Source organism: Neovison vison, chromosome 2, assembly GCF_020171115.1.
Source record: "Neovison vison isolate M4711 chromosome 2, ASM_NN_V1, whole genome shotgun sequence".
Classification (NCBI taxonomy): domain Eukaryota; kingdom Metazoa; phylum Chordata; class Mammalia; order Carnivora; family Mustelidae; genus Neogale; species Neogale vison.
In genome coordinates this window covers 45,932,845-45,949,074 of record NC_058092.1, presented here as the reverse complement: position 1 = coordinate 45,949,074, position 16,230 = coordinate 45,932,845, and the positions used below count along the sequence as shown (strand labels likewise).

Below are 16,230 nucleotides of genomic sequence, written 5' to 3'. Positions count from 1 at the left end.
TCACACACATGCATTGGGAGCAGTGTATGGGAGAGGGTGACAGTGAACAGCATCTAGAGACTGAGAGTTTTCTGACCATATCAGGATGAATTATAAAAGGAGACCTGAGAAAAACAAAAAGCATAAGATAATAAACTCTTCCTACCCTTCATTAAATAAATTTTGGTCTCAGAACCAGATCACAGGTTATTCTCAGAATTCAGCTAATTGTGAGTTTAAGTACACAGTAAGTACATAATTACATAAGATTACATAAGAGTTAAGCATTTATGAGTATCTTTTCACCTACATTTTTTCATGTTCTTCTCACAACAGTGTAAGAGAACATATGTTATTATTTTCTTTTTTACAGATCAAGTCTGGTTTAAGGCCACACAGCTGGTTTACAACATAGCAGAAGTTCCACATCAGGTCTTCCAAATCCATTGTTCTTTGTACTATATACGATGTTGTCTCTGTGGACTTAACCTGAACTTATCCCCCATTTATAACAGTGTTTCTTTCTTTATTTTTTTAAAGATTTTATTTATTTATTTGACAGAGAGAAATCACAAGTAGTCAGAGAGGCAGGCAGAGAGAGAGAGAGGGAAGCAGGCTCCCTGCTGAGCAGAGAGCCCGATGCGGGACTTGATCCCAGGACCCTGAGACCATGACCTGAGCCAAAGGCAGCGGCTTAACCCACTGAGCCAACCAGGCGTCCCTATAACATTGTTTCTTATGGGAAAATATCTTTTCAGAGTCAGTGAATTGATTACACAAAATGAACAAAATCCATTCGGAAATTAAGGACCAAATTACCTATGTTGAAATCATATTAATGATATTTAAGTCAGCAAAAAAAAAAAAAAGGCTTTATTAAGAGCCTTTTGATTTGTGATTAGACCTTCTATAAGTCAAATTAAATTATCAGCTTGACTTAAATTAACTACTTTCTCTACAAAATACTTTCCCTGTCATCAAGGAAACTACAGGAATCTCAGAAGAATAAACGAGGGCAGTGTCACCATTACAAATACTACCAAATATTTTAAGGAAAACTAACATGGATGACAAGATAAGTGAATATTCACCTAATTTTGAACTGATTTTGATTCAACACTAACCTTCTAATACTTGAGAAGAAATATAACTTTACTACTCGGAACTACCATTTAACACTCATTTAGAATTTGCATAATTTTAAAAGTAAAATAAATTCAGTTAATAACTTAAATGAATATTCATTATTATTTCCCTTTCACTCTTATTTTATTCATTTTTCAGATGGGGGGGATTACATGACTTATCCAAAAAGGACTAGTGGATTTTAATAAAAAACTAATAATTAAGTATTACCTAACAACAAAAATAAGTTAGTCATTTAGAACTTTCTTCAATGCACACATCCAAAACACAATGGGAGATTATTAGAGCTCTGTCTCAATGTTTCTATCAGAACCGAAGGCATTTCTAAACACAGCAAACATTTCTTAACACTTAATACATGGTACAGAACTGACTCACAAGAGCCATGTACATAGATATCTCCACAATACTGCCACTCACCTGTATGGCAATTTATCTTTCTTCAAGACATTTTATGTACCTCGACTAATTTAATCCTCATAAATTCTAGAAGGTAGGTAGACCAAGCTTTGTTTGGCCATTTTACAAAGGAGGAAACAGAGGCTTAGAGAAATTTAATAGTTTGCCCAAAGCCATATAACTCATAGTTGATTGGACTTAAAATCCAGGGCTAATGCCTTCCTACACCAAATATTCCTTCTAGAACAACAATTCATTTTTGTAAATTCTCTTTACTCTGGTTACTAGAGGTTACTGTTAATCTTTACTAAGGATTACTTTCATAACAAGAAAAAAAAAGAATTACCTGGTATTTTGAAGAAGTTTGGGTTAAAATTGTCAGAATTCAGCACATTCAGCCACATAAGAAAATAAATTGAGGCATAAAAGTTAGGAATATGAAAATATAAATTTTAATCACACGTGTATAGGACAGATTTTCCAGGGAAAAAAAAAATCTTTTATTCTCAATGTAGACTTTAAAAAAGGACCTTTAAATCATTTTTTCAATTATTGATAAATATCTGCAGACATGTAAAATTATATTCTTAAAGATTTGAAACTCAAGATAATATGCTACACATTTTTACTTTATATTGCTTATAGCACAGATTCTGAAGTCAGAAAATCCTGGTTATGATTGCCAATTCTGCTGCTTAATTAGTACTCTGACCTTGGATGAGTCACTTAATGTATAGGATTCTCAATTTCTTCATTTGTAAAAATATCAAACTCACAGTTACTCTGGGCAATATATAAAATCAAGTGCCTTACATAGTATTTAAAATACAAAAACTGAGTCAAGTTGTAGCTTCTATCATTAAAGTGTTACAAATGTAACACTTTTTTTGTTCCCTTTTCTTTTGTTTTGTTCTCCATTACATCTACATTTCAGCTCTGATCTTCAGTAACCAAAATTTCCATTAATCTAGAAGGAAAAATTCCGGCGCCTGGGTGGCTCAGTGGGTTAAAGCCTCTGCCTTCAGCTCAGGTCAAGATCCCAGGGTCCTGGGATTGAGCCCCACATCGGGCTCTCTGCTCAGCGGGGGGCCTGCTTTCCCTCTCTCTCTCTCTCTCTCTGCCTGCCTCTCTGCCTACTTACGATCTCTGTCTGTCAAATAAATAAATAAAATCTTTAAAAAAAATCTAGAAGGAGGGACGCCTGGGTGGCTCAGTTGGTTGGACGACTGCCTTCGGCTCAGGGCGTGATCCTGGAGTCCCGGGATCGAGTCCCACATCAGGCTCCCAGCTCCATGGGCAGTCTGCTTCGCTCTCTGACCTTCTCCTCGCTCATGCTCTCTCTCACTGTCTCTCTCTCTCAAATAAATAAATAAAATCTTTAAAAAAAAAAATCTAGAAGGAAAAATTAAAAATATCCATTTGGGGGAATTAAATCTTTTTTAAAATCAGTTTAATGATAAAGGCCCTAATATATTATTTGTTCTAGTGCTCTCCTTCAGGAGAAAAAGAAAACAAGCCCCAGGGAGGTTAAATGTCTGTTCAGGACTGTGACACTACATGGAATCAAAAAACAATCATAACAAGGGCCCAATATGTCACATTCAGGTCCCACCACCAATATACAACATTCAGATCCACCAACTGACCAGATATTTGTCAAATTTTCAAATTTATCATTTAGAACTTGGTATTTACATTTCAAAGAAGGTAAAACAGCTTGTTTTTTTTAAATGTAATAAAAATTCCATCAGTTTATCTTTCCTATTTTATCTCAAAAATAAGTGAGGAATTAGTAAAATAAATACTTCACTTCTTGAAAGCCAATTCTGTGGGTCATTCAAATAACTCTGAAAAACAGAGAAGGTAATTCCTTGATGAGACTTTACTGGCTAGAAAGAGGCTAGTGTGATTGCAAAGTATCTCTTGGTGTACAATTCTGATGAAGAATAAATATTTCATAAAGCAAATCTATCAGTACTCACCTTGAAAAAGTAGGCTTCTTTTTAAATAAGTAATTAGCATTATATTACGTGTATTTTTTCTTGAACCAGTCTTTTCATAACACAAGGAACAAATCTATTCTTCCAGCATTTCTATCACCTTTACTATTTAGGTAAGAGCTGAACAAGTCTAATTACAAGAGCTCATAAATAGCAGTTCTACCCTGTCCTGAAAAGAGTAGGACCTAAATCAATGTGGAGAAAAAACTTAAGTAAGAAAAAGCATTACTTTTAAATCCTAGCAGCCCCCATAATTTTTTTTTAAAGATTTTATTTATTTATTTGACAGAAAGAGATCACAAGGAGGCAGAGAGACAGGCAGAGAGAGAGGAGGAAGCAGGCTCCCCGCTGAGCAGAGAGCCCGATGCAGGGCTCGATCCCAGCACCCTGGGATCATGACCTGAGCCGAAGGCAGAGGTTTTAACCCACTGAGCCACCCAGGCGCCCCCATAATTTGTTTTGATAGCACTCCTCTGGAAATCTAAGAGAACAACAGAACAATGAAGAAAATAAGTTTAGAACATTTAAAATAAGCCTTCCATTATTTAACACCAAATAGAGGATTTCTACATATTTTTTACATATGATTTCTACATACTTTTTAAAAATAACTGGAGGGGCACCTGGGTGGCTTGGTTGGTTAAGTGGCTGCTTTTGGTCATGAAAGGCATGATCTTTCTGGGTCTTGGGGTCAAGTCCTGGTATCTGACTCCTTGATCAGTGGGGAGCCTGCTTCTCCTTCTCCCTCTGCTACTGTTCCCGGCTCGTTCTCTCTCTCTCTCTTTCGCTCTCTCTCTCTCTCTGTGTGAAATAAATAAATAAAATCTTTAAAAAGAATAAAAATTACTTGAAATGAGTGCAATCAAATGAAAATTATGCCACTCTGAATTTTCACTTATTGTACCTAACTTCAGTCTATAAACCAGTACCTCTACAAGGGAAGTTAATTTTTTCAAAATCTACAGTTAGCCTAACAGTTAAGAGAAAAGGCAAAAAAAAAAAAAAAAAAAAAAAAATCCTATTCATTCCTCCATCTCCATGTTTTTACAGCCATATAAAACTAAATTATCTATGGGATGCCTGGGTGGCTTAGTTGGTTAAGTGTCTGCCTTCGGCTCAGGTCATGATCCCAGGGTCCTGGGATAGAGTCCTACATCAGGCTCCTTGCAGAATAGGGAGCCTGCTTCTCCCTCTGTCTGCAGCTCCCCCTTGCTCGTGCATTCTCGTGCGCTGACAAATAAATGAAATATATATATATATAAACAACTAAATCACCTATTACATTTTTTAGTAAAAACGAACTTTACAAAGTCTAAATCTATGTAATAATTAAAAGTGCAAGTGTTTTCAACACATACATTTCAACACATACTGTGCTGGGACAACTGGATAGTCATTCAAAAAGCTGATCTTACACAGCAACAAAGCAAAAAAAAAAAAAAAAAAAAAGCTGATCTTAGAACCTCATCTTATACCATACTCAAAAATCAACTCAAAATGTGTCATATACTTAAATGTAAGGGCTGAAACAATAAAAATGAGAAGACTTTTAGAAGACAACTTAAGAGAAAATCCTTGAAACCTAAAGCAAAGATTTCTGGGCTGTAACACCAAAAGTAAGGTCCATAAAAAGAAAAAAAAAATCAATAAATTGGACCTTATGAAAATTCAAAACTTTTATACTTCAAAAGACACCATTAAGAAAATGAAAAGTCAGATTAGTAGAAAATATTTACAAATTTCATCTAATATGGGACTCGAATCCAGAATTTACAACGAATTTTTATAATTCAGCTCATGAGATAAGCAAAAGATAGGAACTCACCCAATAGGATATATGAATGGCTAATAAGTACCTGAAGATGTTCAATATCATTACTCATTAAGGAAATGCAAATTAAAGCCAAATGGGACATAATTTCACACCCATTAGAATGCCTTTAAAACAGACTACAACAAATGTTGGTGAGGATGTGGAGAAAGGAGACCCCTCATTCACTGTTGGTAGAATTGTAAAATGGTAGGACCACTCTTGAAAATAGTTTGCAGTTTCTCAAAAAGCTAAACAGGAAACTACGATATGACCCAGCCATTCTTCTCCTAGGTGTCTAACCAAGATACATAAAAACATGTGCCCAAAGACTTGCATGCAATTAGTAGTGATAGCATTATTTATAACAGCCCATAAGTGAAAACAACTGGTGAAGGTATAAACACAGGTGGCATATCCACACAATGGAATATCATTCACCAATAAAAAGGAAGAAACTCTTGACACATGCAATCTCATCCATAAACCTAAAAACACTGTTAAAGGAAATAGGAAAGGCTCCATATTGAATGATTCCATTTATCAGGAGTGTCCAGAGAAAAGAAGTTTATACACACAGAAAACAGATTAAGGGTTTCCCGTAGCTGGTGGTAGGAACAAAGACGAACTGTAAGTGAGCATGAAGGATCTTTACTGTGGCAATAAAACTGTTTCAAAATTGATGTTTGTTCCATCTATGGTGACAGTTGCATCATTTAGTAAAGTTGCAAAAAAAAATCACTGAATTGTACATTTGGAATGGGTGAAAAATATGTAAAATATACCTCAATAAAGGTGTACTTTTATTTTTAAAAATACATGTTCTTTTATTTCTTGCCCCCTGAAAAATTAAATAACTGAAATGTAGCAACTTCCATCATTTTTATTGAACAATGGTACTAATTCCAATCTTGGTAGGAAATCATAGCATAAATTAGAGGGGCTCTAACATAGTGTTAAAAATACACTTCTGACTGGTTGCTCGCTAGACTGGGTCCTCCAGGAAAAAGATTTCTCATAAACCAATGTGCCTTCCATTAGTTTATATTTTAAGAAGCCAATGCCTGGAAGCTGCACAAGAATATATGCAAAAGAGATTTACATCGGCCTTTGACAATGGGCCAATTGATCTGATGGGTGTTTTAGTCTACATACAGAGTACAGTAAAAGAATTCAAAAAGACAAACATTCTAACACCATTTGAAAGGATGTAGGCAAAATTATGTAATTTTGAGAGTGTACATACCCAGATGGTAAAGGCACAGTTTGCTTAAGTAACTATATAATATGGTAACACAGTAGTCCTCAGTAATGATATTTCATGACAGGTAACCTTCCAGGCATAATGCCTGGATCTTCCTATATTTGTTCTGAACAGATTCTCTTAGCTATCCACTCAATTTATGAAGTCTTTTATAAATACCCCAGGACTTTATCACCCACATAGAACTTCAAAGACTTTAATAAACTTTTCAGGTCTTTTTTTAAGTTTTTATTTTCTTTTTTTTTTTTTAAAGATTTTATTTATTTGACAGAAAGAGACACTGCAAGAGAGGGAACACAAGCAGGGGTAGTGGGAGAAGGAGAAGCCGGCTTTCCGCTGAGCAGGGACACGTGCAGGGCTCAATCCCAGGACCCTGGGATCATGACCAGAGTCAAAGGCAGACACTTAATGGCTGAGCCATCCAGGCGCCCCAACTTTTCAGGTCTTTACACAAATACCACCTTGAGTGTGAGACTTTGCCTGACCACTTTATTGAAAATGGTTAACCTCACAAAACTCATTCTCCCTTCCCCCACTCATTTTTCTCAGCAGCACTAAACATACTACATATCTCACATACATATTCTGATTATTTTTTGTGTTCCCCTACTGGAATACACGCTCCACAGAAGGAGAGATTTTAATGTGGTTTATGTTCCTTACTGTATACCCACTGCCTAAAACAGCGTCTAGCACAATGTAGGTGCTCAATAAGGGTTTTCCAAATAGAAGAGCGTCAGCTATGTGGAAGTAAATAGAAGCTGATCTCTGCCATAGAAATGAATGAATCCCTTCTACTTATTCAGCATACAAGGCTTGAGGCTAAAATACGAGTTTTACACGGAAATAGAGGCCTGAGAGTAAAATCTCCAGAATGCCTACCCAACATCTTTACAACAAAAAAAAAAAAGGGGGGGGGGGAAGCTAACATTTGACTTATAATTCTGAATTTACACCAATCAAACGTAAAATATTAATAAGCTGGCTCTAGTTCAGAAGACAGGGCCAATTAATTAAATCCCATGTGACTCATAAACAGCCAAAAGGGGAAAGTTCAATACTTAACTAGTAACAAGTTAAAAAAAAAAAATTTTTTTTTTAAAGAAGCCTGTTTTTCTACACCCAAAATGGGATCCCATCACCGAGACCTCAGCAAAGTATGTCTTAGCAGTTCTGGCGGCCTCAGTCCCGAACGCTCCCAGGTCCAACCCCAAGGAACCTCTTCCCATCCCAGAAGCCTTCCTAGGCTTCCTTCCACAGGCCAAGCCCCCTTCAGACCCACAGCTCTGTCAAGGCCTGAGCCCATACAGAGGCCTTCCTGCGTCCACGCCCCCACCTGCAGGCCCCCGGAACCTGCCCCAAAGCGACGGCCCCAGCAACCCCGCCCGAGTCCTGGAGCACGAACGAGTCGGACGGCAGAGCCGTCCCCGGCCTGGCCAGAACTGGAAGACATTTTACACTTCATCCTGGTTCTGCCCATTTCTGCGTGACCTTGGGTACGTTCCCAAGCCTCTTGGGGTCCGCGTTTTCTCACCGTCAAGGTGAGGACAACACCTGCACTGAGCGGCTGTGAGGATTAAGTGAGATCCCACGCGAAGCACCCAGCAGGGCGCCGGGCGCGCTGGAAACTCAATCTCGAGCGGCGGGTATTACCCCGGCGCTGCCCACACCGTCTCAGCGGGAAGGTACCCTGCCCAACAGCCGGACCTCCGGTTTCACGCTCCCGGGCTCTCAGGTCCGCGAGCGCCCCACAGACCCCGGGACTCCCGTCGTCCCCGCCGCCGCCCTTCCCCGCCCCGCCGCCCTCGCGGGGCTCCCGGGCCCGCTCCACCTGCCGCCAGGCCCGCGCCCGCCCGCGGCCCTGGGAGCCGGGCTCCCGCCGCTCGGCCCGGCTTCCCGCGAGCGGGCAGCCCCGCGCGGCAGCCTCGGGCGCGTACTCAACTCTTCACTTTGCCGAAGGTGCCGACGCCCAGCGTGTCGCCCAGCACGTAGTGTCCGATCTTCACGCGCCCGTCGTGCTTCTGCTTCTCAGCCATGTTCGGCGCGCGCAGCCTCGCTCCGCCTCGGGCTCCTCAGTGCGAGTGCGGCCGCCACCGCCGCCGCCGCCGCCGCGGACTCTTCAGTGCGGCCGCCGCCTACCCACAGTGCAGCGGGCCCGCGGGGGGGCCGGGCGGGGGCGGCCCGAGACGCCGAGGGGCGCGAGGCAGACTCAGCGCGCGGGCGGCGGCGTGGGGGCGTCCGGGCGCTAGTGGCTGCCGCGGCTGCTGTGGGCCGGGCAGGGCGGCGGAGGGGACGAGGAGCGCCGGGGGCCACCAGGTGTGCGGGGGAGGGGCGGCAAAGGGACCGCCCCTCCACCTGCGGGGTCGCCGAGCGCGGGGTGGGCTTCGGGGCCAGCTGTGAGAAACGGAGCCGAGCGGACGTGGGCGCGGAGAGGGCGGGAATCTCGGCGTGCGGCGAGGTGGGAGTGGAATGTGAAGAGAAACGGGCCTGCCGCGTGAGGAGAGAGGGACGTAAAGACTAAAATGTGGGTGTACCGGGAAATCTGGGGGAGGCGGCGGTGGGGAAGGGCCTGGAACCGAGGTCAGCCTGGGAAGCGCGGCGAGGAAGTTTCTTGAGTCACGGGCGGGGTATTTCTGCTGCAGGTCGTGGCACATGGAGGACACGATCCTGGGCTCTCCTCGGTTCTCCTTCATGTAGAATTCTCGGTTCTCCCGTCCTGTGGATGCGGGAGCCTCCCCCCTCCCCCCAGAGCTCTCCATTCTAATTTGCGCTAAGTTCTGCAATAAAGTACAGTCACGAAATGTGCTCAATTGTAATTTAGCACACGCTTGTAGAAAGTGTAGAAATAGCTTGTCATAGAGCTGCGCGAGAGGGAAGTAGTGAAAGAAACGAGGGCAACAATGTACTGAGCAAAGCAAATATATAGAGAGCACAAAGAGAATGGTAAAGAGCAAGGGCAATAGAAGGGCACAGTTGAAGAGAAGTCGAAGTCGGGGAAGAACGGGAACCGTGACGCCCAGGCAGAATATTAAAAATCGACAAGAAATTCGTAATGAATTATCACTTCCCACTCTCCTTTCCTTTCTTCCTTGCATGTTGTCCTAGTCTTCAATGTTGCCTTTCACGGCTCAAAAAGTATTTGCGGATCGGAAATAAATGTTTAAGGATTAGCTGAACATTTTTAACATTGTACATGACCCTAGAGTTTCAAGGTCCTGTTCCTCGAACAAGAAGCCTCTTATCATATTGTTTATATATGAAGAGAGAAATGCATTGATCAGGAACAATAAGAGATGATAAAAGTTTGTTTTCTGAGGAGTGATAAATATACAAATGGCAAACAGACATCCATTCTTGTTTAGACACCAAGACAATCTGATGAGAGATGATCACAGTTTATAAATTATAAATATCACAGCGGTTGAACAGAGGCTATTTTTGTTCATTCTTGGGATCATCTTTCTTGCTGACAAGAAGTATCATTTAAGAATCACTCTGCCTAGCTGGCAATTTGGAGAAAATAGCCAGTTATTTTTGATGATGAACCTTCATTGGTTAAGGGTCTCTCCTTCAATATCTATTCAAGTGAGTAAGAAAACAAAATACCTATTTTTGATTTTGAGATATAAAACATAACGTCTGGGGGCGCCTGGGTGGCTCAGTTGGTTAAGCGTCTGCCTTCGGCTCAGGTCTCAGGTCTCGATCCCAGGATCCTGGGACTGAGCCCCACATTGGGCCTCTGTTTAGTGGGAGCCTGCTTTTCCCTCTCCGTGCTGCTTCCCCTGCTTGTACTCTGTCAAATAAATAAAATATTAAATTAAAAAAAGTAGCATGTCTGTTTCTTGTTCTAATATACCTTTAAAAGACATTGAAAAGTCTTAGATTGTTTCCTTGGATAGACCTGAAGGCAGATTATAAACAGATTTTTAAACCATTTTACATGCTATCTTAACTATTCACTGATAATTACAACTTGTTATTATATACTTCATAACTGTGATCCTTACCTAGCAACTGTGAACAACCTTGTAGCTTTAATATGCCAACAAAAATATGACACTTTGTTGATTAAAAAGTTCATTTAGGGTGCCTGTGTGGCTCAGTCAGCTGAACATAAATATCCGCCTTCAGGTTAGGTGATGATCGCAGGGTCCTGGGATAGAATCCTACATAGGGCTCCCTGCTCTGGGGAAGTCTGCTTCTCCCTCTCTGCCCCTTCCCACTGCTCATGAGCTCATGCTCTCAAATAAATAAAACCTTTTTTAAGTTCATGTAAACACAATTACCTCATTTGATTGCCATAAAAGAATCTTATTATTGCCCCCATTTTATAGATGATAAAATTTAGTTTTTCACTTTCTGGCTTACCCAAGGCTAATCAGCTAAGTGGTATACTCAACTCATTTCCAGTTCTGACTTGTCCTTTTGTTTTTCTACTATACTACCGCTGCCAAAGAAAAACAAACAAACATGGTGCTCTAAGAACATTTAAAATTTTCACAGTAATAGTCTCATTCTCGTAGTTACTACTTCTAGGGCAAGCCGACAATGTATACTTCAAGCTTACTTTTTTAGCTGTTTTTCTGACTTCTGTTTTTCTGACTTCTGTTAGCACGATTGAATGCTAAAAGGGCGAGAAGGGTGGGAAAGCACCAGTGCCACCATCAGGGACAGCAGGCAGCCTTTTCTTGCCCACACATTTCAGATGTGATTCCCTATTGCTTCATACTCAGCATTAGTTCATCAGACCGTATCTCCTTCAGTGCCATGCCCCTTGGAGGTCTCACCTCCACTACCAGAGATGTTCTGGTAAATATCATATTTCCCTTTTCATTATTTTTCAGTGATGCTGTACTGTCCTTGTGTTCTTTAGTACCAATCTCTATAAGCAGTGCCCCAGGCGGCCATTCAGTTCTTAACCCTGATCTAACTGTTACTGCTTTCCCCACTAGTATAGGGTCCTTGGGGTTATTTTATTTCAAATTCTCTATAGCAGGATCTGAATAAGAGAATAATGGAGTGCCACTAAACTAATATGCTACACTTGATTCCACCGATATTCTCAATAACCAGTTCCTTCAAGTCTTTGCTCAAAGTCACTGTCTCCATAAGACTTCCCCACTCTGACCACCTTATTTGATACTGCCATTACAGCCCACCCACGTCCCCTGCCCTGCACACTCCAACCTCTTAACCCTTCACAACTGTTTTCTATGGCACTTACCTTCTAATGTACTATTGAATTCTGTTGTTTGTTATGTTTTTGTTTTTTCTAACTATAAGCTTCGTAAGGAAGAGGATTTTTTTTTCTCTATTTTGTTCACTGCTGGATCCTTAGCCCCCAGAACAAGGCCTAGCAAATTATAGGCACCCAAGTGGATTCAGGCTATGTGGCATCTGAGGTTTATATAATGAGGAAGACCTGTTTAAGAAAAAAAAATACAAAACCGGGTATGGAGGGTAAATATTTATTTGAAATAAGAGGACATAACTATAAGTTTTTTGAAGCTGACAAATAACACAAACATCCTGAAATCCAGAAAAATAACATTTTTTATGAGTTAACATCCCATATACCTTTATAATACTTGTTTTTACAATTTTGATTGTACATTTTTTGATTGTCTCTTCATATTTTTAAATATTCTTTATAAAAAATAGAAAAAGATAATTCTGTCCTTCTTCTGACATTATTGATCAAGTGTTACTTTTTTTTTTAAGATTTCATTTATTTATTTGACAGAAAGAGAGAACAAGCAGAGGGAGCAGCAGGTAGAGGGTGAGGGAGAAGCAAGCTCCTTATTGAGCAGGGAGCTGGATGTTGGGCTTGATCCCAGGACCCTGGGATCATGACCTAAGCAGAAGGCAGATGCTGAACCAACTGAGCCACCCAGGTGTCCTATTGATCAAGTTTTTGATTACATGTTTCTCTTCAGGGCGCCTGTAGGACCTTTTTCATACAGCTAATATAGCATCTATCAATTCTGTAACATATATTAATATCTCATACATTTTTCATATATACTTATATATAAATGAATATTTCATAGATATGTATAAAAATCACATACCCTCTCAGCCGTTCCTGAGCCTAACATGTTGAGGCTGAAATATGTGTTGAATTGAAATAAACAAAATATCACTAAACTAAAGAATCAAGAAATAAGAATACAGGGCAGAACATTTTTAAAAAGAAGTTGGGTGGAGGCACCTGGGTAGCTCAGTTGGTTAAGTGTCCGCTTTTGGGGGTACCTGGGTTTTAACTAATTAATTAATTAAAATTAAAATAAGAAGTTGGGGCAACCTGGCTAAGTCAGAAGAGCATGTGACTCTTGATCTCAGGGTCATGACTTTGAGCCCCACATTGGGTGTAGAGATTACTTAAATTAAAAAAAAAATTTTTAGGATTTTATTTATTTGACAGAGATCATAAGTAAGCAGAGAGGCAGGCAGAGAGAGAGGGAAGCAGGCTCCCTGCCAAGCAGAGAGCCTAATGTGGGGCTCAATCCCAGGACCCTGGGATCATGACCTGAGCCGAAGGCAGAGGCTTTAACCCACTGAGCCCCCTGGGGCTCCTTAAATTAAAAAAAAAAAAAAAAAAAGTCAAAATTAATAGCGGTTTTATGCAAATGCATATTAAATACAAAGCATAATTTTCCATCTCGGTGCAGTAGTCATTAGTGAGATTGAAAATAGGCATAAGGGGTGCCTAGGTGGCTCAGTGGGTTAAGCCTCTGCCTTTGGCTCAGGTCATTATCCCAGGGTCCTGGGAGGCCCTGGGCAGGGAGCCTGCTTCCTCCTCTCTCTCTCTGCCTGCCTCTCTGCCTACTTGTGATCTCTCTATCAAATAAATGAATAAAATCTTTTAAAAAAAAAAAAAAGGAAAAAAAAAAAGGCATAAGCCAGAACACACAGGACATTATAGATTCATGCTAACATGTTTCTGTTATTGTTCTCCAAATTAAAATAAGAAAAATTGGGCATTCAGTGATTAATGAACTGTGTCGGTGGTGCTTTTTATGTATTATAAGTTCAATAATTACTGCCTTTTTAATTTTTATTATGAAAAATGTCAAACATACACCAAAGTAAAGTAGTAGAAATAAGCCCCACCCCAGATGATTATCAATACTGTTAACAATAACCAGTCTATTTTTGTACTTTTTATTTGTTTGTTTTGGGGTTGTTTAGAACAAATAACCAGATAGAATAGTTCACTGATAAATCCTTTAGTGTGGAGCTCTGACAGAGGAGGATTTCTTTTTAGCATCATCACACTACCACTATCACATGTAACAAAATTAACAGTAATTTCTTACTATCCTGGAATTCCCATTCTGTATTCAATTTCCCTTGATTGCCTTAAGAATGTACTTTTTAAAAAAATATTTTATTTATTTATTTGACAGAGAGAGACATAGTGAGAGAGGAAATACAAGCAGGGGGAGTGGGAGAAGGAGAAACAGGTTTCCCACTGAGCAGGGAGCCCAATATGGGGCTCAATCCCAGGACACTGGGATCACGACCTGAGCTGAAGGGAGAGGCTTAAACCACTGAGCCACCCAGGTGCCCCAAGAATGTACTTTTATGTTTGGTTTATTCTAATCAAGATTTTTAAAGTACAGGTAGCATTTTCTTGAAATGGATCTTATGTTTCTTTTAATCCATAATGATTTTTCCTCCCCTTGCCCTTTTTTTAAAATGTCATTTATTTGTTGAAAAATTGGGTCATTTTACCTGTTGATTATCCCAAACCCTGATGGATTTAGTTCAACACTTATTCTTGATCATAAGCTGTACTAAGGTATTTTAGATGAAGCACAGTATTTAGAAAGAAATGTCCTGAGTTATGCCCCAGCTTAGCCACTGGAGCAGGGTGTCCTTAAACAGATCATTTCATATCTTACTGGCAAAACTAGTAGTGTTGAAATAGATTATGTTGAAAGTTCTTTTCAGCTCTTAGGAAATTCAAGTCCTAATCCCACTCCCCATTTTAGAATGAAAGGAGCAAAGGGAAAAGATAAGATTACTATAAAGTACTATGGGCAATAGTCCAAGGTATCCATAACCTGTTTGATCTTGGTATGTTATTTTCCCTACACACATTTTACCTCTTGACATTTATGGGGCCTACCCTTCTTCAAAAAGAGAAGTAGATGCAATTCCTATGACAATATTTGAAACCCTTTCAAGGAAATGTACTATATAACTCCGAGGTGTAATTTTTAGGAGGTACCCTAGTATCATATTAAAGTTAATGTAATCCATTTTCATTTTGTGGCTGAGTACATTTCTAAATTGCTTCAATATGGGTCAACACTGTAATTTTCAATGTAGCTGAGAAAAATAAAACATTTGGATGGAATTTCTTCCATGAGCAGATGCATTAATTGGAATAACAAAGGTTGTTTGTTTTGCTGTATAAACATTATGGATCTGACAGCATTTTTAGAAATTTGCTTTCATGTGTGTGTTGACAGCTTGTCTGAAAAAAGCTCAAACACACTTTCAGATCAGTTAAATCAATTATTTCCCTCCTGGCATGGGTTCAGTTCCTATCTATACTGAATACTTTAAAACTGGTGAGGTCAAATAGAGGAGATACCAGTGTCACCTTGAACTGATTATCCACTTTGTTATGGCTATGCTTTGGAATTAAAACAAGCCTTGACAAAACAATACAGTATATATATATTATTTGAAGTCTTTTGTAACCCACTTTTAATGACCTCAAGTGGGTGTTAATGCTTTGGTTTGTAGGCTCAATCCTGTTAACATTAACTACAAAGCTTTGACATGATTAATTAGTATAAACTTAAGATCAATTAGGTAATTTCAAAATTTCCAAAGGCTCTGTAAATGATAAAATAATTCACCTCCTAATAAAGACCTTTGAAAAATAAACAGGGAATTCAGTTTCTTTTAATTAGAACATGGGTTTGCACTAGGTACCCTTAAAGAACACTTAACTCTAAGGTTCTCATTTTATGAAATTAAATGTGTTAATACTTTTTTTAAAGATTTTATTTATTTATTGGACAGACAGATCACAGAGAGCCAGATGTCGGGCTTGATCCCAAGACTCTGAGATCACGACCTGAGCCGAAGGCAGAGGCTTTAACCCACTAAGCCACCCAGGCACCCCTAAATGTGTTAATACTTTTTAAAATATTTATTAATAAACTTTTCACTTTCTGTTTTTAAAACATTGAAGTGTTTTAGAAATATTATGAAATTGACTTTACCCATTAAGGATTCCCAAATTCTCTGAGTGTATCATTCCTTGTTCTAAATATATTCATTTATTGAACAAGGATGTTTTGAATGCCTACTGAGAGCTAGGCACTGAAGATACAGTTTTAAAGAAGGTAAAGTTTTATTAAGGACTGTTGCTGTATTTGTATATATATCCCTATAGGATAAGGACTATCACAATGGGGTTTATAGTAGGAAGAGATTTGGCCCAATTCTGAATACAGTAATGAAAAGTAGGGTTTTATAGCCAAGAAACAAGGTGGGAGAGTCAGTGAGTAGAAAGTTACTAAAAGAATAGGGTAATTCAGGGTGCCTGGCTGGCTCAATCAGTACAGCATGTGACTCTTTATCTTTAAGTCTTGACTTTGTGCCCCACA

At 39.6% G+C, this 16,230-nt stretch overlaps 1 protein-coding gene across 1 annotated transcript in view; it reads right to left on the bottom strand.

Annotated features, from left to right (window-relative positions):
• PRKAA2 (protein kinase AMP-activated catalytic subunit alpha 2) overlaps window positions 1–8,681 on the bottom strand; it is a 72,074-nt gene extending 63,393 nt beyond the window's left edge. Inside the window, exon 1 of the mRNA XM_044238326.1 lies at window positions 8,541–8,681. Coding sequence (XP_044094261.1) covers window positions 8,541–8,634 — 94 coding nt within the window. The 5' untranslated portion in view covers window positions 8,635–8,681. The remainder of the gene's footprint in view (window positions 1–8,540) is intronic.
• Between the last annotated feature and the right edge of the window lie 7,549 nt (window positions 8,682–16,230).